General features: G+C 39.6%; 2 protein-coding genes across 2 annotated transcripts in view; both read left to right on the top strand.

Annotated features, from left to right (window-relative positions):
• Positions 1-27096, top strand: part of sosie — an 83345-nt gene that overhangs the window by 20291 nt on the left and 35958 nt on the right. Inside the window, exon 2 of the mRNA XM_065233495.1 lies at positions 25432-25630. Within this exon, the coding sequence (XP_065089567.1) occupies positions 25480-25630 (151 nt within the window). The 5' untranslated portion in view covers positions 25432-25479. The remainder of the gene's footprint in view (positions 1-25431; positions 25631-27096) is intronic.
• LOC135710749 (uncharacterized) lies at positions 32-2445 on the top strand. The gene has a single exon (XM_065233414.1). The coding sequence runs from the start codon at positions 293-295 to the stop codon at positions 1007-1009; it is 717 nt and encodes a 238-aa protein (XP_065089486.1). The 5' UTR covers positions 32-292; the 3' UTR covers positions 1010-2445.

Genomic DNA, 27096 nt, shown 5'->3' with positions numbered 1-27096 from the left:
TCACCGTAGCTGTCCACGTGTTCATTTATTTTGCAGTTTCATTATCTCTTTCTAATTCACTCTATAGCGTCTTCGTTCCAATGTGGGTTATCTACAGGTGAGGAGGAAGGAAACTAGTCGACTCTTTCATTCTCACGGTGTTCTTATGAAGCAGCAGATGTGACGTCACGTCTGTTGCTGCATAAGAAACCGCGAGGACGAAAAAGTCGATTATTTTCCGTCTTCCTCAACTCTTAGTACCACACATCGTCTTCGTTCAACGTTGTAAGAAAAGAACACGTCTACGTTTTCTATGGTTATCGTTGTTTTGCTATTCTACAGTCGTGAAAAAGTTCTTAGTGTTGTTGTCGACCAATTTTTACTGTTTCAAGTTAAGATTTTAAAACAGATCCTAAACTTTTCAATCGCAATGGACGTATCAGCATCATCGATCGAAAAAAAGAAATTCAGAGAGATCCTAGCGGAAGGCTGCATTTCCACGGAAGACGGATTTGTATTGTGTGCCATCGATGCTGCCAACAGTTGCAAATACCGACAGAAAGCTGAAAAATTTGATGCCGGAAATTTTATCCGACATCTTCGTACAGAACACACCATTCTGGCCAAATCACGTGGACTACTTAAAGATGAGGCGGAAGTACCATCCAAGAGAAAGAAGGCATCAAAAAAAATGATTGCCATCGACAGGCAAACATTTGTCGAAGCAATATTGAAACTGGTGACCGTCCATCACGTTCCCCTGCACTGTGTCGAATGGGAAGGGTTTCAACTGCTCTTGAAACCCATTGGTGAAGCACTAAATATGTGCATGAATCGCCCTAACGTTCTCAGACATCTAACAGTTGCTGCCACAAAGATCCGATCCGCGATTAGAAGTCTGGTGAACGGAAAGCTTATATGTCTAAAAATCGACAGTGCTTCTCGACATGGACGACACATCCTGGGTGTCAACATCCAATTTTTTGACCCAGAGCAGCAGCAGGTAGTGATTCTGACCGTCGGTAAGTGACAGCATCTTATCAAGTTGAAACAGGGCGGATTGCATCTTTATAATTAGGGAGACACTATTCCAAGTACAGCTTTTTCGTAAAAAGTTTAATGCATGGAATGGGATATCCCGTGATTCGCCGTACATGTAAATCATAGATTTATACTCAAAATAATTTCATTTCTTCTTCAGGGATGATTGAACTTAATGAGAGGCACACTGCCAAATTTCTAAGGTCGAAAATCGAAGAAATACTCGCAGGATACGGCATTTCACTTGAGCAGATATTTTCTATCACATGCGACAACGGTGCAAATATGATTGCAGCTGTAAAGCAGTTGCAGTCATATTTGCAGGTTATGATCCTCTCCACTGAAGACGACGAAGATGACCCATCACAAGAGCTACCTGGACTAGACTGGACCGAAGCGATTGAAGAAGAATTTTTCAATCGTATAACGCTTGTGAGGTGTGCTGTGCACACAATGCAGCTAGCAGTCACCGATGTTATCAAGGCATGTGATGCTGACATCCGTCAATGTACTACAGTCACAAAAAATTGCCGCAAGATAGCTTATAAACCGGTGTTCGATCTGCACAACCAATCGCTCCCACCCCTTTATGCTAGGACCAGGTGGGGAGGAATCTTCACGATGTTGGAGCATTTCGAAAAGCATGAGGATTTCTTCAGAGACTTAGGATCGCAGTATCCTGAGCTGGGTTAGTGAAACACGTTAAAAACTGATAAAAAGTTGTACATAGATTTATCACTTACCATTTTAAATTTCAGATCTTACAGAACAGTGGACATTCATTAAGGAATATGTTGCAGCTTTCAGACCAGTTTTCTTGGCAACCAAGAACATGCAATCCAACCATACTTCCCTGAACGATTTTTACTTGACATGGATAAGAACCGTGATGGATGTCAGTAAAATTCAATCTAACCGATTTGTAGAACCATTGACGGCTTCACTGACCCAACGTCTCAAACAGTTGAAGGACAATATGATTTTCAAGTCCGCGCTTCTCATCGATCCACGATTTAATTACCTGAATTCTACACTGTTCACATCTGAAGAAAAAGAGGAAGTTCGAGTAAGTCCATTGCTTTTGTCACTCAATGAATGTTGAACCTCCATTTGTTCTGTATTTTCTTATCCTATTGTTCAGAAATTCATCATTGCAACATGGGAGCGAATCAAGCGAATGAAACCACACAGCGTAGACCAACCAACTCAGTCACCATCAACCTCTGCAACAGGATCAGATCAAGATCAGCACAGTGAGCTGGATGCCTTTTTGACACAGATGTTTGGAGGAATGCTTCCTGAGTCGGGCTCAAGAAGAATTCAAACATCAGACACGTTTCTGAGACAGCTAAAAGCACTTGATCTCGAGCCTCATCAACTCTACTCATTTGATGTATGGAAATATTGGGTTTCACGAAAATTCAGTCATCCCGAGCTATACGAAGTTGCAACTCTGCTGTTGACGGTACCTTCAAACCAGGTGTCCGTGGAACGCGCGTTCAGTGCTCTTGCACTGGTTCTTTCGGACAAGCGAACAAAAATCGCTGAAGCAAACCTTGAAAATATCCTATTGGTTAAGCTCAACAAGGAACTGTTTGAGAAAATAGTTCCTAACTTGTACAATTGGCTTGACGAAGAGCTTTAAGATTGATTCTGAGCATTTCGTCATATTTGAATACCTTTTCTTTTATTTCCATTGATATTTCCCACACAGTTCAATATAACAAGCTATTATCTTGCATTTGACACGAGAAACATGACAAGAGGATATTTTATTGCTCACTAACTGAGCCTTAGTTATTAATGCAAGGGAAAATAGACGAAAAGAACAAATCAATCTTGCTTAGGACATTATGGATTGTTCGGGTAGAAATGTGCTACCGTACACGCAGAGAAAAAAAATACAAATAAACTCAACCAATTTGCAGTCTACTGCTATTCCCCCGTTTACGCGGTGGGTGGTACTGCTCACTCACCGCTTTTTCTGATTAATGTCCGCCATAATCTAGTTGTATACAGAAAATCGGCTCAATTGATTTAAGGACCGCCGAGAAAGTGGGGGGTGGGCGGTACCACCCACCGCGTAAACGGGGGGATAGCAGTATTATATCTTGGCTAAAACAAATAGATATTTCAGGTTTTATCAACTATGCTTTTATTTAAAAACTGCCGGTTCAACCATATTCCGAACGAGTGCAGGTGAGGAGACACGAAAAAATCCAAACATTGGTACCTATGCATGTGTTAAAAACAATGAACACAAACGTTTCTGAACACTGCCGTGGAAATAACGGAACACCTTACAGTACAACCTCTATTTAGCCTTAGCAGCATTTTCCTTGCTGGCCTCACCAGCGACAAAGACCTTCTTCTTCTTCTCTTGTCCTTGAGTGCTGCTGGGGGAGATCCATCGGCAGATACAGTAGGAGCAGCAGCAGCATCACTAATATCCTTGGTGGTGTTTATGGGGGTGGGGTGGTGGTGACGACAGCGGCAGCAGCTTCCTTAGTCACATCCGACTTCTTGGTGTCCGTTAGCACCAGATCTATGTTCGCCTTCGAAGTAGGTCATTTCGCTCAATTTCGTTGTGTTTCACATACTACTTGGAACGGCTCGACCATTTTGTTGGTTATGCATTCCCATCTTGGCCTTGGCTTCCTCCTTAAATTTGCGCAAATTGAACGGCATTAGACCGTACTTTGGTAGTTCGGCTAGGAATGGCCTGAATGGTGTCGGTGTACAGTCAGAGACTCCTTTCGAAGCGGAACGCTATCGGAAAGTACAGCTTCCGATGTTCTACGTAAAAGGAAATATAATTACAATCTATCAAAACACTTGACATTATAACAAACACACTCACCACTACCGTACTTCCCGGTAAAGTGCGAAACGATTATTCCCAGGTAGACGTCATCGTCAATCGTAAAGCGGTGGTCAGCTGTGCCTCGAGCAACTTGCGTAGCCTTTGTTGGCAATCTTCACTTTCGTCGTCGGGCCTCGATACTCTACCGTTTAACACCGTCGTCTTTCAGCGAAAATGCCAGATTGATGTCGGGAAGGTGATTCTCTTCTTCATTTCCAGTTCATTTTTTAAATTCCAGCTGGTGATCTTCCTTCTGGCAGAGGGCTGTCGCGTACGCTCCTACTGTGGACGCCTGGATCAGGCTCTAAAGGGTGTTGTTGACGATCGCTCCAGCTGTTTTGTGCTGTTGTTTGACCGTACTGTCGGCGATATTATTTTCCTCCCCCCGCGGCTGCTGCTCGTCGTTGTTGACCTTATTGTTGTCGTTTCACTCCCCAGAACCGATGTCAAAAAACATTACGCGTGCGAATCGGCAAGTGATTTTAAATCCACATTATTTTCCTAGAAGTAGAAACAAAACATAACTGCAATGCGTTGTGATGGACTAAATCAACAAAACATACCTGTTACCACTTTTCCAACGTGACAAATCGATTAAATTCTTGCGTCACTTTTCATAAGGTCCTATCTACATTGATCGATTCTCTTCATCGACTTTCTCTTTCGTTAATAACTCGCTTTCAAAAACATTCTAAGCTATTCTCATCGTCCAACATGCTTGATAATACTTTCTTTTAAAATAATATGTAGCAAAATCAGCCCGAAATATGCCTGCAGCCGAGTTATTTACGAAAGAGAGAGTCGATGAAGAGAATCGATCAATGTAGATTGGACGTTATGAAAAGTGACGCGAGAATTCAGTTTTTTAATAACACTTTGGCTATGAAACTTCTATCAAACGACATTCAAAGTATTGTAAACAAATTCAAATGAACGCAACTCAATCGACAGTACTGACAGCGATAGGGAGAGAGAAAATGATGGTCTACTTCTCCAGTTTTCTTTCATTGCTCTTTTGTATACGTTCGAAGGAAAGAGACGAAACAAAAACATTCGATTCATTCTCGTGTTGGAAGCAAAAACTTTTTTTGCGCATGACAGCTGTAGACGGGTAAACGAAATCATGGTCGCGTTCATAGTATTGAATGAATCATAACTTTGACATAACGGCCCTTAGTGAACGCTATCGAAAATGTCGACTGTTTACAAGACTGCATATGAGACAATTGTGATTCAAACAAAAATCTGGGAAGCAGTACTACCACAGAGGTGTTGGTACTACACTCTAAACTAATTTTTAGTGACGACTTTCCCCATGATTCTCATGTAACCTCATATAATATCGGGACAGTAACAATATTCGAAAACGGCGCTCATGAAATAGCGTTATACTAATTTAGTTCCATGTACATGTGAGTAACTTAATTAATGTATAGTTAATAATAAAGAAAGTTAGCCTAATTAAGTTTATTCTTTTTTTATGAGTGAAGGAGAGATATGTGTGGGTGCAAAGAGCGCCCAATGCTTCTCTGTGCAGTGTGGTGAACATTCAGCACTATCGCAGGGACTCGTAGTAAGCCATGACGAGTGTTGTGAGGACAACGAACTGGACACTGCATTTTGCACCCTCTCAATCATCAACCACCGTGGAGGTAAGACGTTCGGCGATATCGGGCAGATGCCTTTCCGGCTGATGGTCAGTTATTCACATAGGCAATCCGGTGATTCGTCATCAACGGCTCCGGGGGGGGGGGGGGGGGTGTTCCAACAGACGAGCCCCGCTCATCTACCCCGCTAAGTGTCAAGGACAGCTGGACAGCTGCTTAACAGCCGAAGAAGCAAATCGCTCAGCACAGTCCGTGCTTTGTAGCAGCAGAACCGCCACCATACCGTCGTCGAAGGGCCCCACCGAACAGCAGCAGCAACAGCGAGGAGGAGAAGATAAATAGCGAATAGACGTCTAAAATTGCATTTCTCTTTGTTGTTTTGTTTCACCCAAATTCGAACGTCCTTGGGGGAAGTACCCTTGCTCGAGGCCGCCCCACTGGGGTAAAATCGGGCCAGCTATAGGCTGGCACTTAAGAATCGGATACAGCATATACGTTTTTACTGCTCGATAGTTTAATTTTGAATATTCGTTTTTACTGTTCGATAGTTTAATTTTCGTTTTTTCCGGAGTTTTCCTGGTAGAACCCGCTCAGAAACCACTTTAGTCCTGTTTATAGAAAATCATTCAAACAGAGCGAGTTGCTGCTTACGAGGCTGCTTATAGCTGATTAGTTGAACATGACTTTTAACTAGGTTGAAAATATTATGAATAGAATAAAAAATCGGTATAAATCGGAATAAAATCTTAAAAATCGGTATTCTGATAAACTTTATCGGTATATTGGTATCGAGCTTGGAAATCGGTATATCCGGCAACACTGGCGTTGGCATCAGGTCGCTTTGACGTTTCTATATATTCCATTTACCTTGCATGCGACCTTGTTTGCGACTTAGCGAGCTACTGATGTCGTTACTGTGGTTCTATTTATTGAGGCACAATGTCTGTGTTTGTCTGTGGTTATCCGCTTCAACCACCTCAATTTATGTGATCTTATTCGTCCCATCTGCAGTTGTAATATGATGAATTTTGACCATTTCGTCGAATGCACCCATGCCGTGACGTTACCAATGTAGTTATTGATTTCTCATGTTATTTGATGCATCATACGACACATTTGTCGTTGTATTTTGACTTCTATCCTCAGGAACATACCAAACATACATAATATCCATACAAACTGAAAAGAATTTCTGCAGTATCTAAACTTTAATCAATTTGGCTGAACACATTGATGCATTAAATATTAAAGTCCATTTAAACAAAATTAATAAGTATATTCTTAAAACAAATGTAAGTCAACCATTGAAACCCTACCAGCATATCATCCATCATCCTAATTAACAGTTTAACCTTTGCGTGTCACCCGAAACATTCTACGAAGACTTTTTAAGCTCCATGATATTGAGGATTCGCCACGTACTGACCGTTAGAGTCCTTCCATGACAGCAGCGTGCTGTGTTCCTCCGTAGTTTCACCCAAAAAGATAACAAGTGCCATGTGGAAAGCACCATAGTCAAATTAAGCACGCCGCTCACTAATTCACTGTTTGCTCTATAACTACCCATTCGGATGGCAGCAAAAAGGGTGAGGAAACCAAAATCAAGGCTCTATCATCGCTTCGCCATCTGCTTTGGGCGGGGTGGACTGTGAGAATTTTCATGTCCCGGCCTAACCTTTGCCGATTCGATACCGACCTCCATGGAACGTGTCTTTAGCTCTTTGAAGTGAACTTGCTGTGCTCGAAGAAACAGAACAAAGAAGCGAAAATTAGTGACTTGAGAACACTAAACCAGCACCAAGGGTGAGTGAGTGAGTGAATTGACGCGCCAAGCAAAGCTGATAATGCCATCCTCACACGTAGGTATTCTTTCTGGTACATTTTGAATAGGTAGCAGGTATGCCTCAGGCGGTTCTCTAAGGAGTAAATGAATCTGCTTAGTATATACCTGTATATGCTGAGGTTTTTAAGGGCCACCTATTTATGTCCTCCCAGCACGCAACTGGTGTATTTGAACGTTTGCACGCTCGGTGAGTTTTAGTATCACATCACTGACCGGTACACTGATGGTGGAATAATGGCCAAATAAACGGAGCCTCTGAAAACTGTAGTCCGTAACCTTAATGCGCTCTCTCTCTTTATTCCTAAGCTTTGCGACCAAATTTACTTTGCCTATAGAACTTTCTCAGATTGCCTAATCTTAATGATACTAGTTGAATTTGGGAAGTGGTTAGTGGATGTTTGAGGATATTTCAGATAGTGGTTAAGATGATTTTGATTTATTATCGGATTGATCAGAAGGCGTGAGGTTTTTGAAGGAATACAACTACTTCACGTGACGATCATCGTTACAGAGAAGCAAATCAAAAATTTGCTTCCCCGGCTGAAAGTGTAGATTGTAAAAGATGCTCTTCTTCCTCACTGTGAAGGCTCAAAAGAACGAGCCTGAATAACCTCCACAGTTTTTTTCCTTTTTACTTCGATCTATCCTCCACAGTTAATCGTCAATTACAACAAAGTAGCACCGAAGTGAAAGTTGTATACACAAGAATCACGAGAATTGTATTGGTACATTGGTGATCTTTTGATATTTTTCCATTAATTCATTATGATGCCGACTGATATTTTAAGACGCAGAAGGACGAAAGGGTTTCCTGGGAAAATTCTTCTTGAAGGTTAATTACCCCACACATCTAAAAGAATTTTTTTTAAAACAGCCCAAACAATTAACAAAATTCTTCCTTCCGCACAAACTGAAATAATTACAATTGCAAACAACTGCAATTCCGGCGCTGAAACGTGTCTTGACCTTTCGTGCCGCATGAGCTCGGCTCGTTAGCGCTGTTAACCATCAACGCCTCTAATGACGATGGAATTTGGTTCACAACAATTTCACACTTTCCTTTTTAATAATCATTTTCACACAAAAACTAACCATAGATCATGCACGGTTCTCCTCTTTCTCACTCAGAAAGATAATAACCACCTAAAACCAACACAAGTCGTGACAGTAGCAAGAAACGTCATCGCGCATCATATTATTTCCAGCGGATCCTTTGTCGGGAAAGTCATAAATTTCCCCCGAAGACAATCTGCCTTAATTCGAAACTAGCGTGACTCATTTGCAATTGGCGGGACTGGCGGACTGACTGACTGAACTGACTGATGACGGGTCTTTCTTCTTGTTGGCACGAAAAATTGAAGCGATTCCGTGGAACTGGTCCTTCGGGGAAATCAAAAAAGATGTGCTTTCGCACGTTTGTTAACAGCTGGAAGTGGCGTGACAGTTTGTGGTACTTAATTTTTGTTGGGTTGAACCTAAAAATAAGCTTAAGGACATGGGAAGTTCGCAGGTGTTGCGACAATTAAAATAGCTTGCGTTGCAGAACGGATTTTTTTTATATCGATCTTAAATAAAGATTTCCAGCCCTGTCAAGTGCAACAAAATTATCCATACCAGGCCAGCACGTCCGTTCCTATTCAGAGCGGAATTGCATGCATAACAAATCTCAATCATTGCTTATGCATGTTAGCCTCAGTACTGACCTTTCGACAGTCTGTGTATAACCTTCTCTATCTTTGTTTGCTTAATCTCGCAATCAAGCCAGCCCCAGAGCGTTGGGCTAGGAAAAGCTAAGGCTGTACCTCCCGTGGATGCCTGCCTGCTTGACATGTACCTAAGCATGGTATTGAACTTTGAAATAAATTGCATTTTAAAGTTAACGGGCTTATACAGAGTTGGCTTTCAGAAATAAGTTGTACGCTGCGTCTGCTTGCAATTCCTTTTGCCGTCACGATAAAAAAGTAGATGTTCCGACAGGTTGTAGGACAAAAGGTAGAAAGACATAAGGTCGAAGTGGCAAAAGGTCGAAATTAACTTAGATGGAAAAAAAGGTCGAATGGACGATAAGTCAAATGAACAAAAGGTCTAATGGAAGAAAGGTCGAAGTAGACAAAAGATACAAGTTAGCGTTAGCGTTAGTGTTGTTATGATATACTTCGTAGATTGGATACCAGCAATACTCACGACTCTTTTGAAATTCTCATTCTAATTTCAAATCAAAGGTTGCAGAACACATCTTCACAGAGGATCACCCAATATCGACGGAGGACATCACGATTTTACGAACCGTATCTATATCACGGAAACTGGATGTTGCAGAGAGCCTCGAGATCAACAAACAACGGAATTCAACTTTACTCAACAGGGATCAAGGAAACGGACACACATGGCTTTTCAAGTTACTACCTAGGACACATCAACGAGTAAGCAGCGGAGTACCTGCTCCTACAGTAAAGCTTTTAAGTGAAAATGTACCTGTGTTAATATATATTCGGTAGAATGCAATGTTTTTCTTCAGTCGAGTATTAGTACAAGACTTTGAAGAAGACGAAATACGCGTATCTGTCAAGGATAAGCAAATAAGGTAGTGGAATTAAATGGAAATTACTAATCTTTCTCTCTCTCTTTATACAGGTATTCCACTAGGACGCCCACATTCATCAGGATAAATTAGCTGACTAACTAGTGCCAAAACTGGCTCACTAGCCCTACCTTGACATCTGTTTCCAAGGATAAATTCAGGTCATCACACTCACCTACTTGTTTGTTAAAGTTGAAAACAAACAACAACCAAATCGAAGTTCAACCGGTTTCAAAATCAAACACCCCCCTGTTTCAAGCCTGTCAATGTCACTCAATGCTGCCGCTCATCGAGTTTCAGCTTTGTATTGCTAGGATCAAAAACCTTTTCCTGCGGAAATAGCTACAACCACTCCAGCCAGAGGAATCCACCTTCCCGGACTTGCACGAAAGTTTTGTCGATTTTCCATATTTCTGACTGTTTTTGTTTTTATTGCGTTGCGCTATTTCCAACCACATCGCCCATTCCAACTACAACAAGAAGACAGTGTATGAAGTTGTTTATACATCAATGCGCCACAATTTTTGGGGCTCATCGCTGTTCCGTTTAGGGTGGTGATATGATTTGATGGGGACAGGAGTTGCACTTGAATAGCTTTTTTTATGCCATTAGCAATACTGTTTTGTTGATACTGTTCATCACATAGCGTACACTTTTAGTAGGCCCACCCCGGTGAATTTTTTATGCTTTCCTTGTATTACGATAAGGTCGTGCATTTTCATGTCAATCGCTCAATCGATTGCCAATATTTATTAGCTTTCCTAAAAACCGTTTTCAGTATCATCATACCGTACATGAACATTGAAAGCTGGAAGCAAATATATCATTAACAGTTCGATTCCCTCTGCCGTTTCCTCGAGGCCACGATTGTCGACCAACACGAGCGACTTTGCATCGAAAAGGGTAACCAATATTTACTAAAAACAACACGAAAGATGCTATAAATGATTTTCAGACGCATATAATTATACCATAGAGGTAACTCTAAGACCAGAAGGTCCCGAAGAAACGTACCCAACTTTTTGCCTAAGCTCCTGTACTATTTGCGGTCCCAAGCTAATCGATGCACCCCTCGAAACATAGGAAAATCCACAAGCCCCTCATTTAATCTGTCAAATTTTCATAGCGAATCAAAACAAACATTGTGTAGTACTAGAATTTCAACTAGAATGGGATACGTTAATCGATTTGCTTTGGATCAATAGGCTAGTCAAGAAGTGAGCCAATTTAAAATCGCTAGTTTCTACCGGTTGATTATACTACAATCAACTCTCCACAACTCGATATTCTACAACTCCATGAGTACAGCGAACCCTTCATTTTTACATGTGCTATAGTACTCTCCATAAAGCAATAGTTTTATGTAGTGTTATTTTGATTCCATAACTAGTTATGTCAAAGTCAAAACTTTTGGATTAAATGAGTTTTATGAGACCAATGAAAAATCAGCTCAGAAGAAGCTGGGGACTAGCCACTCTCAATGAGCAATGGCAATGAGTATGGCACTAGATGCTCTACTTTATCTGCTTCCGTTGCATCAATTTATTCAATTAGAAGCCGAAAGAGTGCATTAAGGATCCGACGGTCACAGAACTTCTTTGAAGGTGATCGTAGAGGACATATGAGCATCCTAAAAATGTTCAATATTGATTCCCTTGTGATACAAAAAATATCAATATCTATGGGCTACTGGCCTACCGTGTTCCAAACAGAAGTCCAAGCAATTCTTTAATGTTCTAACATTTGGTTGCGTAGAAATTATACACATTCGAATATCTGCATTATGTCTGATAGCCAAGGAGCACTAAATGTTTTGAAATCAGCCAAATGTAATTCTTAACTTGTATGGGAATGTGCGAAGTCACTCCAAAAATTGGCCTGCCAAAACCAAGTGAACCTATTTTGGGTTCCTGGTCACTGTGGAATTCAAGCGAATGAGAAAGCCGACACACTAGCTAGGCTTGGATCATCTCAACAATTTAATGAACCAGAACCATTCTGTGGAGAATCTTTTTGCTCTCTTAGAATGGAGTTCAAGAAATGAGAAAAAATTAAAATGGAGACCAATTGGAACAACACTCTCATTGCTAGGCATTCGAAATGGTTTATTAATCCGAGCATTTCAATGACTAGAAAAATTTTTGAACTATCAACTATTGAATTAATGAACTAACAGGACACTGTCCATGTAAATATCACTTGAAGCTAATAGGTAAACTTCAAGAGGACATGTGTCGATTATGTGGCATAGAGAAAGAAGACTCTGAACACCTGCTATGCTCTTGTACAGCAATCTTCAATAAAGGGCGAACACGAAATTATTGCGACACCGAAAATGTCATGCCAATTTTCTTATAATGTTTAGAATCAAACCAAAATTTTATGGTAGTTTTATACATATATTTACTTCAAAGATCAAAAGAAAAGTTAATCGATAGAGCCTTGAGTGTAAAATTAAACGCATTTTCGCTTGATGCCCTCCATCAAAGTCTTTACAGTGTCATCCGGTACCAGTTTCTCAGTTTTTTTCTCCATATTCTTAACATGTCCTTCTCGTCTTTGACTGTCTTCTTGCTCTTCCGAAGTTCCCGCTTCATTATTGCCCAGTACTGCTCCACCGGGCGGCGCAGCTCCGGACAGTTTGGTGGATTCATGTCCTTTGGAATAAAATGGACAGAATTGGCCTCATACCACTCCAGGACACTTTTAAAATAGTGGCATGATGCCAAATCTGGCCAAAATAGCGGAGCTTCGTCGTGCTGCTGCAAGAACGGCAAAAGGCGCTTCTCGAGGCACTCAGATTTGTAGATCTCGCCATTTGCTGTGCCCTTTGTCACGAAAGGCTCACTCCTCAGTCCGCAAGAGCAGATGGCCTGCCAAATGAGATATTTGGAGGCGAACTTCGACATTTTCTTCTTCTTAAATTTGTCGTCCACATCGAACTTGCTCTTGCCGGTGAAAAACTCCAACCCCGGAATTTGCTTAAAATCGGCAGCCATATTTTGTCAGCATCTTCTCGTAGAGCTTCCGTGTCCGAGTTTTAGCCGTCGATTGTTGCCGCTCATCGCGGTTTGGGAAGTTCTTGTATGTATGTAGTCCAGCTCTCTTCTTTGCATTCTGGACGTAGCTCTGCGATATGCCGATCTTTTTAGCCAAATCACGGCTTGAGACGTTGGGATTTGCTTTAATCATCCGTTTCACCTTTCCCTCCGTCTTTTTGTTCTCCGGTCCCGGTTTTCTTCCAGCTCCTTTGCCGTGGTCCAACGTCAACCGCTCCTAGAACCGCTTCAACACTCTGGAGACGGTTGAATGGTGAATGTTCAACATTTTTCCCAACTGCCGGTGCGACAGGTCAGGAAATTCCAGGTGTTTGGAAAGAATTTGTTCTCTCAACTCGCGTTGGTTCACCTCCATTTTTGTTGAATCGAGAAACACGACTTCGAGTTTGACAGCATGTACACAATACACATCAATGAGAAAGTGTGCAAAATTTGGTTGATTTTTACCCAATGGTAAAAAAGTTATGCCTTGTTGAATGTGTCGCAATAATTTCGTGTTCGCCCTTTAAAAGCCTATTTTTCTAGATAAGGGGCTGACAGAACCCTTTGATATTTGGAATTCAGTTCCCAGCCAAGTAGTGCAATTCATTCAAAATGTAATACCTGACTGGGAAAATGCTTTCGATCAGTCTATGTCGGTCGCTTTATAAAATGGTGATACGACATGCTGATAAAGCAACATTAAAACGGGGAATATATCACAATAGATCTAAGTACTGGTCGCAGTGATCATGGGTATGCATCGGCCACATCCGGATTTGTTCTGCTGTTTTCAGATAAATGATCTGTCATAGAGCACATCAAATCTGTTTTATTGAGTGCTAAGGGCGATGATGCCACATCCAGAAATGTTCCTCAGATAAATTATCAAAATCTGAATAGAGGCAACACTTGGTATGCGATAGATCAAATCTCATGAGTCATTTGCGATTGCGATATTGATCGCAACTTCAGACCAATTCACGTAAAAAAATATGTTCTTTATGCGTAATATTTTACCCATAGAATCAAATACAGGTTTACCTCGATATAACGTAACTGTCACTTTTGACTTCCATCGCTGATTTCTAGCTAACAATCATTAAATCAAACAATGTAATAACACCATCGGATGTATGAGACAATCCTCCATGTATTGGTCAAGCCAATTTATATGACTGAATTGTTATTTGTGAGATAGCGACGATGGAAGTCAAAAGTGACAGTTACGTAATATCGAGGTAAACCTGCTACGTTACATCGAGGTATATCCATAGAGGTACATAACTCTAAGACTTAATTCAGCTCTGGTACTCTCTTCGGTCCCAAGCGAAACATGGGAAAATCCACGAACCCCTATTTTATCTGTCAAACTTTCACAGAGAATCAAAACAAGTGCAGTACTAGAATTTCAACTAGAAAGGGGTTACGTTAATCGATTTGCTTGAGACCAATAGGCTAGTCAAGTAGTGAGCTAATTTCAAATCGATAGTTTCGTATTGATTGTTGGTATACCTGTACTGCCGTTATACACAGAAGAGTCCCACGGTGCATAACGATTGCATGGAACATGGGACAGTTATGCGTATAACGACAGTGTATATCATATTAACAATATGAGCCATTCATGTCTTTTCCATACATTCCAATGGCGACCCGAAAAAAAAGCTTCACGCACCATCTACACGGTTAGAAAAAAGTACCCAAAATTAAGTTCTTTTCACTCATCTCGGCACTATAGTGCAGGAACCCAAAAGTAGGTAAAGCGGGTCAAAGTAATTTTCATTTACTTGTGTGGCTTTTTAACCAAAAGTAAGTTACTTGTACCCAACAGTAGGTAAATATGATAATACTCAACGTTGGGTTCCCACACTTTACTACCCCTGTTGGGTGGTTTTGCTCCTTCGTTTTTGACAACATTAGTAGGAGAAAAGGAGACAAACTAGTCAAAAGTAGGTAAAAGTGAACTGGCCGTTGGGTACTTTTTTCTTACCGTGTAGCGTTGAAAAAGGTCAGCAAGAATCATTCAATTACAATCGAGGGGCGCGAATGTAGCACCTATTACTCAAATAATAGTAAAATTATTTTCACGAAAACTAGTCTGACTTGTCAATGTTGTCATAAAATAAAATATTATGGTGAAATACATACATTTAAAATATGATCCTAGTCTTCTTTTAGTTTGCCTCTCGTTATGATGAACAAATTAGTTGGTAGCCTCTTTGGCCTCTTTGTTAATATAATAATGCTGAAATCAAATGTGTGTTAGTTATCTTTTCAAACGCTAGGGGTGCAATAAACAACATTATTTTGTCCACTACGTGATTCATTAAAGTTGTAAAAAGTTCATTCAGGCTCACTTTATTACGCACATAATTTAGAAAGGTTTTTTCATTTCTTCTCAGCCAGTATTGTGTAAACTCAAGCTTTATATTAGTTATATCAAAAAGATGTTACTCAGACACAGTTCAATCACAGAGAACAGATGTTGAGGATCGAACAAAATTTCTGCAAAAACTAGTGTAAAGATCTTGGTAAAGATTCGCATTGCACTCAAGTGCTGCTTTCGCCGAGTTCTCCACTTACAGAACCAGGTTGACAACATGATGACGCAGGCCTACTCAAGTAATCAAAGTTCTGATAAAAGGCTATTTGTGGCTTAAGCAGCTTGGTTGAAGGTTGTCTATAGAATTATTTATAGAAAACCTCATTTTTAAGTCGTTATAAGAACTTGAAAGTTCCGGTACCATAATTGAAGAGCATTCTGAAAGTTCCGTTCAAGTTCTGTCAGAAGCTGCTTATTCTGACAGAACTTGAACGGAACTTTCAGAAAATAAGTTAAAAAGGATTGTTATCCTCTACACCAATTCTATATTTAGTACGTACTTTTATGAAAGTTAATTCTAAAACCAGGTATTTATGAAAGTTATTTCTAAAGGGAGGTACTCACAAAGAACAAACATTGTTCTTATAAAAATAATGGAACTTGAAATCAAAAGTTTCCTAAACTTCGTAGTTTTAACAACGAAAATATTCAAAACGAAAATATTGTTTATGGATTAAAAGTGTTTCTTTCAGTTTCAACTTGTTATTTTAAAAGTTATATTTTGACGTAGGACTACGTCTTTGATTTCTATATGGGGGTACACTTTGTGAAAACCGAAAATGGAACATGCAACAAATTAAGAAAGATTTTGAACGTTAATAACTCAGCTGCCCCTGGTCCAATTTCAATAATTTTATCACTAATCGATCAAAAATATGGCTACGCATCGATAACAATGCTTCCGAATGTTGATTTTCAACAAAAAACTATTAAAAAACTGGTAAATGTCCAGCATTGTCCAAAAGCTTCGAATTAACTAACAAATCCACCAATTACCTACATACATATGCTGCTTCCCCAGCACAGTCGTCAGAGAGTAGTAAGTAAACGAAACAAGTCGAAGTGGCATTCGCCTCCGATCCTCGGGCGCGTGCGAATAGGGAGGATGGAATTGCGTAATATTTTGCACACTCATCGCCATATTCAAAATCAAACGCAAATTCTTCGAGATAACCACCATCCGTCGTCTGGCTCGCCGTGGCGGTGTTTGACGTATCTCCGGTCTGATTTACGAGGTGTGCTGAAGGTGTTCCTGAAAAATGAGATCCGTGATGCTGTCACCTACATTAAACACGCCAAGTGTCAGGGGCCATGGATGTCATCTACGTTTTGAAGTGAAAGAGACGCACTCTGTTTGGTTTCGAAGGTTAAATAATCACCAACTTTGGCAACAAAACGACTCTTTTCAGGGCCACCAAGCTTATTACAGTAAAGAGTTGGAATAGAATTCATCTGCCTGTTTGTCCATATTCAGAACCAACGACCACACAAAATGCTCATGTTATCAAACTGGAAGCAGGGGTACACATTATTTTGATCAACCTTGATCAATTTTTAATCGCCACGGCCGGATATTTTCGATGGAAGAAGCAACAATCTAGCATCTAATTCGACGAAGACAGCAGGAAACATTTGTGAAGCCAAGTTATTTACGAAAGAGAGTGTCGATGAAGAGAATCGATCAATGTGGATAGGACCTATTGAGAAGTGGCGCGAGACTTGTTTTCCGTACTGAGCTCTAATGCTACCGACGCCAGGGAGGCAGCTCCCACACCTGGACCCTACCAATCGACCCATCAACTCAACCGGGGATCAACGGCTTTACTTCCCGAAGGAAGGCGTGATCAGAGATGTTATGCCTTAGAACATGCCGGTGGCGCCGACTGAGATTGGACCCAGGCCTGCTGGGGTGAGAGGTAATCACGCTAACCGCCGGCGCCGATATCTTTCAAGGTGATATCACGGCGAATGAGATCGACCCAAATTTGAGTTTAGTTATCTCAGAAATAAGAAATAAAGTGCAGGAACTCAGCGATGAGTACATTTGCTTCATGTTTTCCTAGGTTTTTCCAGGATTTTCCAGGAAAAAATTCCCGAATATGAGAAAAGTAAAGATTGGATTCACTCAGTCTCCGAGACTGAATAAATTTTTCGTCAATTTCTTCATTTTCTGGCAGATTTTTTAGGTTTTCCACAGGAAACCATGAGACAAATTTACTCATCGCTGAGTTCCTGCGCTTTTGGCAATTATGAGTGAGGTAAACTCAAATTTGGGTCGTTCTCATTCGCCGTGTACGCAAAAGGAAAAGAGCCAGTGTCGCTACTTGATAGCAAACTACTCATAATGGCAGGAGTCTTTGTAGCTTTTATACCACTTGGTTGCACATCATTCTGCTTTAACCTGAAAAGATATGTGATATGATACTTCTTTTTCCTTTATTTAACGTCGGTCTCTGTTCCGCAATCTAGGGCCAATCACCGACGGACATCGATTGCCATCCATTGACGGCAATCGAATGTGCAGGAAGGCAGCTTCCACACCTGCGTAGGATATCGCACCCATTCACAACACACATGGGCCGGGACCAACGGCTTTACTTCCCTTCCGAAGGAAGACGTGACCAGAGATTTTTATGCCTCAAAAAAATCCCACTGACCTCGGCTGGGATTGAACCCAGACCCATTGGGGTGTTAGAAAGCAGTCACGCTTACCACTACACCACCGGCGCTGGCTGAAAACGTATGTAATTGCGATTAAAATGCTAATCATTTGAATTAAAACTTGTTATACGTCAATTCAAGAACTATGGATTTTCAGTTTGACAGTTCTACAATTCGATTTGAAAGTTTCAACTTTTAAAAGTACAGAGAGGGCTACTTTTGAACTGACAGTTAAGTGACTTTAGTTTTGAATATTTTGTGTGTGTATGAACGTGTATTGGATTAATCAGCATTAGTAATAGCATTGGAGCTGTTTGCAGAATTAAACCCAGACCTTCTGCCTGAGAGCCCCAGCACAAACCACTGCGTCATCTGAGATATATTAAAGTGAGCTGTTGTCCTGCCTACTGTTGAAGTGACACCTTGATGATTTTAAAAATGGTCTTTGCCCGTATGGTATTCCAACACACTTGTGGCGCAGTGGTTAGCGTTCGAAGATCGCATGCCAAATACACGGGTTCGAGTTCAGCAAATTGCTCTATTTTTTTTTATGTTTGGATAGAATATTGATGCACTGCATAAATATAAAGTGGCCGCTACACGATTGCTTTTATTGACAATAATCGTATTGTCAATACATTCAATATTGACGTCAATCATCGGTATTGACAATATTTCTGTATTCACATCATCAATATTATTGTCAATAATTCCCCTTCGCGTCAATATATTGATACGTGAGGGGTTCGCTTAAGAATTATGAATCATTTGATCCACTGATCATTTCATATTTATGTACATTAGTTTTTGTTACGAATGAAGACTTTTGCGGATTGCTTCATGTGTGCTATGATGGACCTTTTTAGAAGCTTTCAAGTTGCTAAGAAGTTCCGCTGGGAACTTGTTTGGAACTTTGTTATGGCCATGTTTTCAGCCTTGCCTGTAATTCCTAAGAGCTCCTTAGGGATGCTTTTTGGAACTTTTTTTTTGAAGTTCAAGTTGCTAGGAGTTCGGATCGGAATTTTTTGGAGCCTGAAGTTCCTTGTGTTATTTCTATAGCTTTTAAAGTAGCCAGAAAGTTGTGTTGAAACTTTATATGCACTTTATGGAACTTGAAAGTGGGTTTTATCGTTGAATGCGGAACTTTTTGTTGCTTGGAAAGAAAGTTCTGTCGGAAATTTATTTGAACTTTATAGAACTTGAAAGTTCTGTCGGAACTTTATTCGAACTTTATGGAACTTGAAAGTTCTGTCGGAACTTTATTCGAACTTTATGGAACTTGAAGGTTCTGTCGGAACTTTATTTGAACTTTATAGAACTTGGAAGTGGGTTTTATTGATGAATGCGAAACTTTTGGCTGCTCTGGAAGTAATTTCCGTCGGAACTTTATTTGAACTTGAAATCTATTTGAACTTTATGGAACTTGAAGGTTCTGTCAGAACTCTATTTGAACTTTATGGAACTTGAAAGCTCTGTCAGAACTTTATTTGAACTTTATGGAACTTGGAAGTGGGTTTTATCGTTGAATTCGGAACTTTTGGTTGCTTGGGAAGAAATTTCTGTCGGAACTTTATTCGAACTTTATGGAACTTGAAGGTTCTGTCGGAAATTTATTTGAACTTTATGAAACTTGGAAGTTCTGTCAGAACTTTATTTGAACTTTATGCAACTTGGAAGTGAGTTTTATCGTTGAATGCGGAACTTTTGGTTACTTGGGTAGACATTAAGGCTGTGTTCCATTTGATTCACTTAAATTAGACTGTTGAAAAATTTTCAAATAAACCTGCTATTGGCCAGGAATCAATTTTGACGAACTACTTTTCGGAAATCGGACGATCTACAACAGTGGGATTTTCGAACATTATATTGTATTTTCGAAGTGTCAAATTTAAGAGAAAATTCACCAAATATTCCATATGGAACGCAGCCTAAAGCTGTGAACCATTTGCCGAGTTAAATTTAACTTGTGGTTAAAAGTGACATTTCGAAAGTTATTCTGTATGTTCGAAAATCCCCGATCGACTGGTTTTCGAGAAGAACTCAGCCACAGTTGTCAAAATTTAACTTCTTGTCTGTCAGAAATAACCACGCTCGGATAACAGGATTAATCGATAACTTTCCATCTGTCAAATTTTAACCAAAAGATAAAAAATCCATCAAATGGCTTACAGCCTAAGGCTGTGAACCATTTGCCGAGTTAAATTTAACTCGTGGTTAAAAGTGACATTTCGAAAGTTATTTTCTATGTTCGAAAATCCCCGTGCTGTCGATCGGCCGGTTTTCGAGCCACGGTTGTCAAAATTTAACTTCTTGTCTGTCAGAAATAACCATGCTCGGATAGCAGGGTTAATCGATAACTTTTCATCTGTCAAATTTTAACCAAAAGTTAAAATAATCCACCAAATGGTTCAGAGCCTAAGTACCGCTAGAGCCCAGTGGCAATTTTTACAGAAATGTCTATACTAGCGCCTTATTGGTAATTAGTGAAAAATTCATAGAGGAACAGGAGATGCTAGCGCCATGTAACGGCGATGAGACCACTTACTTTTACACATGTTTCTGACTGAAGATGGACGTCTGTTCTCTGTGATTAAATATGCAAGGCTGACTAAAGTAACTTTTTTCGACATTGTTGTTTGAATTGCATTGCCAAATTCATTAAATAAATAAAAAAAAAAAGTTGTTACAGTGCTACAGTATGCTTAGTTCCTAATTAGAAGTTTATTAAACTAACGAACGGAAAAGTACGCAGAAGAAACCAAGACGATACAATCATCCGCAAATAAACTGTTCCCCCAGTTTGAAATTCTGTGGGGTTCCGTGATAGATCTTACACCAGCAACGCACCACGAAAAGGTGATCTACCAGCGTTACTGGTTTGAAAAGATAAATATTGACATAAGGGAGCGAACTAACCAAATTTAGACAGTTGAACCCAAGGGCAAGCCAGCTGTACTCAGAGTTAATATTTATGCAGCGAGTAAATTTGAGTAACTCATGATTACTCAAAATTGATCAAAGTAGTCGCACACGAGGTCGTACATTCATCAACAAATTAAAAAAAACTATTTGAAAAAACATCAACTGTCAGAGTGATCTTTTTCAAATTATTTTATTATAATGATACATATACTCCAGTCCAATTTAATCCATTTACAGCCCATTACCCTTTTATAGAAGAGATCATATCAAGAAGACTGGAAACTTTGCCAGAATCCAAGCGACAGATACAATACGCCTTTTGAATAGAAACTAAGCGATCAATTCATCATCTGGTGGTGAATATGAGAACGTCAAAAATAGTGTTGTGAGCAGAAATTTTTGCCGTGAGACATAGGAAGCGGAACACTTTTTCACTTTTCCTGATAAATTGATTCATCTGAGATGCTCGAAAACTTGATCTATAGTTGAAAAATTTAATTCTGTATCATTTTTGCAAGAATTCTGCTAGTGTTCAGGCATATTTTTGTTGAGAAAAATGCTAAATTCCAATAGTTTCTTAGTGGTTCTGATCATCCGGGTTGCTTGTGTGTGAATAATTTAGGTGCAAATCAGTTCAGATGTGTGGAAAATTGTAAAATAAGCCAATTACTGATGGAAATTGGCAAGATGTTCTAAGAAAAATGCTTTAATTTTTGTTGTTAAAAATCCTTCTTCTGATGTAAACAAACGGTTTGGTTGACGTTTCCTTTCAAACTCGCGTGGTGCCCTCTACGTTGGTGGTGCATTAAAAATGCCTATAGCGCTGCGCTTGGGTGAAGGTGGAAGCAACTTGATGTGTTATCTTCGCTTATATGTTAAGTATTGTGGAATCGTAGAGTCAAGCGGAAGCTTTAGGGGTATGAGTGGACAATAAGATAGAAAATTAGCTAGCTATATAAATAGCTCCGGAGAATATTCCAGCAACAGTGAAATTATTGTCGAAACATCCAGAAAGGTGTGCATTATGATGGGTCGCTTTATTTTCTAGCAAATTAAGGGTCTACAATTTTAACTGTAAATTTACGCAATTGAAACTACATTCAACGAATTTTTTGAAGAAGGAAATTCAAGAAGGTTACTAGCTTTATTTGGTTTGACCGAGCTTAATGTTTTGAATAAACAAATGTAACTATAAACATAAAAAGTTTATTTTCCATCGAATCAATGATTATTTACTATAAAATGGAATTCATTTAAATAAATATTTTAGAAAACCATGTGAATCAGTATTCAGCCGTAGTAGTAGTAGTAGTGATGATGCATGCAACATCAAGTGGTTATACTAGAGAAGGAACGGGTTACCTACCAACATTTTTCATTGATTTCCAGCCGAACCTATGTAAAAAAAAAATTTATAACCAGGAGAATTACCTAGAATAAAACGAAGGTTATTTGATATTATTCTATTAAAGATGTTATGAAAAATGAATTGACTCTTCTCAGAGACGCTAAAACACTTGGATTTTTACGGATGCAATCCTTTCCACGTTGATGGTCAACATTGAATGTTGATTGTCTGAATTCAATTCAGGTGAAATCTGTTTCGTTAGGTTTAGCAGAAAAGGTACGAAGATTATGGGATTTGAAGATAATGATCCAGTATAATCCGTCGATAAATGATGGTGGGTTGTAGACTTCTGGAATACTTGCTTCGTCAAACTTTGACATTTGGGAAATAAACACGTACAAAACAGGTTGCTGTGTTACCGTGCATTCAATAATGAGCAACTCGAGTTACTCAGAGTTACTCAAAATTAACTCCAATATTACTCATGATTAAAAGCTGACTTGCCCCTAGGTTGAACCTAAAGGCAGCTTGACATGTGCTGATGTAGAATTCCAAATTTTACCATGAACTAGTCCAGTTTGTGGTAGAGCTTGTACAGGATGTCTTCCCTCGATTTGAGATAAAATATGTATTCTCCAGACCATCACTCTTTCTCGTGACATCTTTTCTCCGTCTTCCTCATGAATGCATTTGTTAACAATGCTAGTTTTTTTCCTTTATCGTGTCATCTTTACAAACACCAGATATTAATAATCAACCGAAATCATTTCACCTCCACTCAGCGTAAACTGTCAGCTAAACACATTCACCTTCATTCTCTGTCACTCTTTCTTCTTACTTCAAGCTGAAGATTGCATTAGGTCCTGAGTAACATTGATCGATTCTCTTCGTCGACTTGATCTTTTGTTAATAAGAGCTTATAATCGTTTCTTGTTGTGTTTATCGTAATAGATGCTAGACAAGAGCTTCTTTTATCGATCTGTGTGCTGAAAATATCTGGGAATGTCTTTACATGGCCGTGGGGATACAAAGAGAAAGTTGATGATGCAATGTTCAGCTTGACTTCTTCAAAGAACTATCTACAAAGTGTAAATATCTCCCTCTCATAATTATGAAGGCACTCTTTATGCACCCCTTTAACATTACACAACTTTCTTCCTCTTGAATGAACTTCCCTTTTAACATACCACCACATCACATGGGCATTTGAAAATTTTCTTTCGTTGAGTTTCTCCGCTAGCCAATTCTTGATTACTGACTTTATCGATTCTATTAATTCTTCTCATTTTTCAATCCCCAATTGTTAATTATTCAAACTTCTTCTTAAGAAAACAACCTGCCCCTCTCCCCTTTCAATCACTGCAAGCCTTTTCATATTTCAAATATCTCATTTCCAATCGCGACACATTCACGCTACTTGACAACGTTGATTTATGGAGTGTTTAAGCTTATGCTTTTTCACTAGCGCTAATGAGCCAGCTGCTAGCAAAAAAGCTCACCAGCATAATGTAAACAGGGCATCAGCGTCTATCAGCATGAGATTTCAGGAGCAACTGAAATTCGTGCTAGTTGGCTAGTACACTAGCGCTAGCAAATCCGCACTGATGTACAACCCATTAACGCGACTCAAACTTTCTACGAAAATGGCAAAAACCATTCAAAGACTTCAAAAACTGTTGGAAAATTATTTCTTAGTTAATGAACTGCCCAACTAACAATTTTAGCTGCAGACTAGCTTATACAGCAGAAAATTGCCTTATGCAGCTAATTTTTGTCTGTATAAGCTGATCTGCTGCTAAAATTGTTTGTTGGGTGGAAGACCAAACTGAACACATAATCGAAACCAATGAAGACAACGTTGGAACAAACTTTTAACTCTCAAACAAATCTCTCTAGATTCATATAGGAATAAGTGTAATGCCATTTATTTTTGAAATAAGCCTTACTAAGCGTTTCAGAAATACTGCGTAGCAAAATTTTGTGAAACACGCTTGATAAGCCATTGGCAGTTTTTTTTGCGTGGGCTACCATCCGCCTCCATTGCATCGCGTCAGTTTCAACTATCACGCAGTTACAAAGGGTTCCAACTACATTCCATTAGAGCTCTCTACCCATGTACAATGAATGCTTGAGAATGATACAAAAACGACTGACAATCAAAGCATGCGATTGACTTGCTGCAATCAGCAGAGCCGTTTCAATTTTCTCTCAACTGACTCCGTTCGACAGGCAGAACATCATACACGGCCAATGAGAATAACTCAAAATTGAGTCGAATTTGCCTCAAAATTCGCAAAAAGTGAAGTTACTCAGATTCTCGAATTTCCTCATATTCAAGAAGCTCTTTCCAGGAAAATTGAGGAAAATTTCACTCATTCGGTGAGAAACTCCACTTTTTGCAATGTTGAGCTACTCTCATTGCCCGTGCAGTATACCTACAAATATTTACAAACTGTAACAATGTTCTTACGGAGTCTTCGTCTCAGCAGCAGCAAACGCCAAGAGAGAGCAGCAGGGGAGAATCAAGTTGCACGGCAAGGATCTCGGCGAAGAAAGGTCTCCTAGCTTGGCACACACGGGAGGGTTCGTTCTTTCGTTCGTTGAAACGAAGAGCGCGAAATATGGTTTTAAACACGCAAACTTTTGCCTACCAGGTGGGGAGATATCGTGGGATCTAGAGTTTGCGTTGCCCACATACGGGCTGGGACGTTGCGGTGGATGGTGGATTTTTGAGCGAAAACAAACATCCCACCGCGATAGGCAAATGCGCAGTTTTTATGAGTAACGTTGTTTGGCGATGGCATCGCTCGTACGACGGCTAGGTTAGGCGTTCGCTGTATTCCGAAAGGGTACTTGTAGCTAGCTGTGGCGAGAAACCTCGGCTCATTTTAAAATAACGTCTGTTGCGGTACGGTCGGGAAAGCAATTTTCACTGCTAGCACTAATTGACCGATGTAGTTTGGTTTGGCAAGTCTTGATCCATAAGTCGTTTCGGTTCTTACCCACGTCAAGACCGGGTTCTCCGCTAACGAGTAGTGAATATATTAGCGCACTTGTGGTGTCACTGCAGCTGTCAAATTATCGTTTCCCGTCGTTAGTGTCGTCGTACGTTGAAGTGTAGTTGGTTTCTGCAGGCTGACGGATTAATTTTGTTTCCTGGAGGTTTGTGGGTGAAAGTTCAAACGTAGGCGAAGGCAATCTTGCGGAAAAATGGGTGCCCTGAAGAAAATGACACGCTGTGGTAGTATAAGTACGTTGTTCGCCGTGCTAATAGTGCTGTTTGGCGTCAGTTCGTCGGCATTGACCACATTCGGCAAGTCCAACCAGAATCAACAGGCTCCACCGGCAACACGGGCCCCAGGTTGGTACAACTAAAAAAGAAATAATATCGTCACTATAAATTAGATTAAGATCAAAGGATACCAACGATTGCAGGATAGACGGTAGATTTTTCCGGTGCCGTCGGTATTTTCGAATTCAGGCGCTACACACCCCAAAGACAAATATCTTTTGAATTAATGGAATCACAATCATTTATCACAAAATAAGAACTGGATGATCTAAAAATGAGTCCAATTATTGCTTAAAAATGAGTAAATCAACAGCTCTACCAATTCTGAAGTTGTGATATTTTGTGTGTGAGTTGCTTATTATTAAGTTGCTATTCATTGAGCGTTAATGTTCTCAAATCACCGTCAAGAAGAAGTGTGGTTAAGGTGAAAGGGGACGTCATTAATTTTCAAAAATCCAAATGCAGTTTGATCCATCACAATCAAAATAACGTTCTAGAAAATGTGTTCATTGCATTCTACTTGCCTACCGGAACAAATATGCATTGACAGAACTTCAGATTAAAACGAAAAACTGCTTTTGAATTTCCAAATAATAATGACGTCTCGTTGCCTCTTAAAAGGGCTTGGGGACAAATCTAATGGCATGCTTTGAGCTTGCAAGGAGAAGATCTCCATCCTTTACAAAAAAAAACATCATTACGACGCAGATTTAAAATTTTGCGCGCGATGGAAGAGAAGTTTTAAAATGCTTCTATTTTTCGAATTAAATAAGCAAATAAATTTGATTCTTACTAGGGTAAATGACGGCTTCGGCAATACCTTATTCTATTATCGTCAGGGGGTGAACAACGTCGAAATTTGCATGGTTCAACAAATTGCGATGTTCGAGAGTAACTAAAATGTTAGGTTGTTGTTGCTTCACTTTTCAACCTCAATTCAACAAATATTTATTTGAAATAACCATAATGTTGCACACAAATTTTAGTTTAAATCAACTAGGGGAAATCGTTCTAATGTTGGCCTATGGATCTAATAGTGGGCCCATCGCTAAAAATCTGCTATTTATCAATTTTATCTAGATGAACGCGTCATTGGGACGGTACTAATGGATATTTTTGGTCGCTATCGAAAATTTAGTCGATTGCATAATTTATGTATGGGCCCAAATTAGGAGCATTTAGGCCGACATTACATCCATTTCCCCTATCTTGTTGATTAAAATATACAACGAAATGCTAGAAATAACCAACATTTTAATTAAATCATCCAACAAACTTGATGAAATTGAATAAGAAATCTCACTGCAGTTTTTGTTTACTAAAAAACAAATCACCCTAGAAATTATCATCATGATAACATCATCAAGGGTTGTTATTAGAACGGTACAATGTAGATGATGTTTATCATGTTTGTAGTTAACATAATCTGCTATAATGTTGAGAGGTGATAAAATTATCAAGACTCTGGATTAAAGCCATGAATTAGGAAATTAGTACTATGCTGGGAGATGGAATGAAATCAAGATTCTGGATTG

Source organism: Ochlerotatus camptorhynchus, unplaced genomic scaffold (assembly GCF_037179485.1).
Source record: "Ochlerotatus camptorhynchus isolate MF236.1 unplaced genomic scaffold, CSIRO-AGI_Acam_v1.1 ptg000402l, whole genome shotgun sequence".
NCBI lineage: Eukaryota > Metazoa > Arthropoda > Insecta > Diptera > Culicidae > Ochlerotatus > Ochlerotatus camptorhynchus.
Note: the sequence above shows the minus strand (reverse complement) of the source record. Positions and strands in the feature narration are given on the sequence as shown.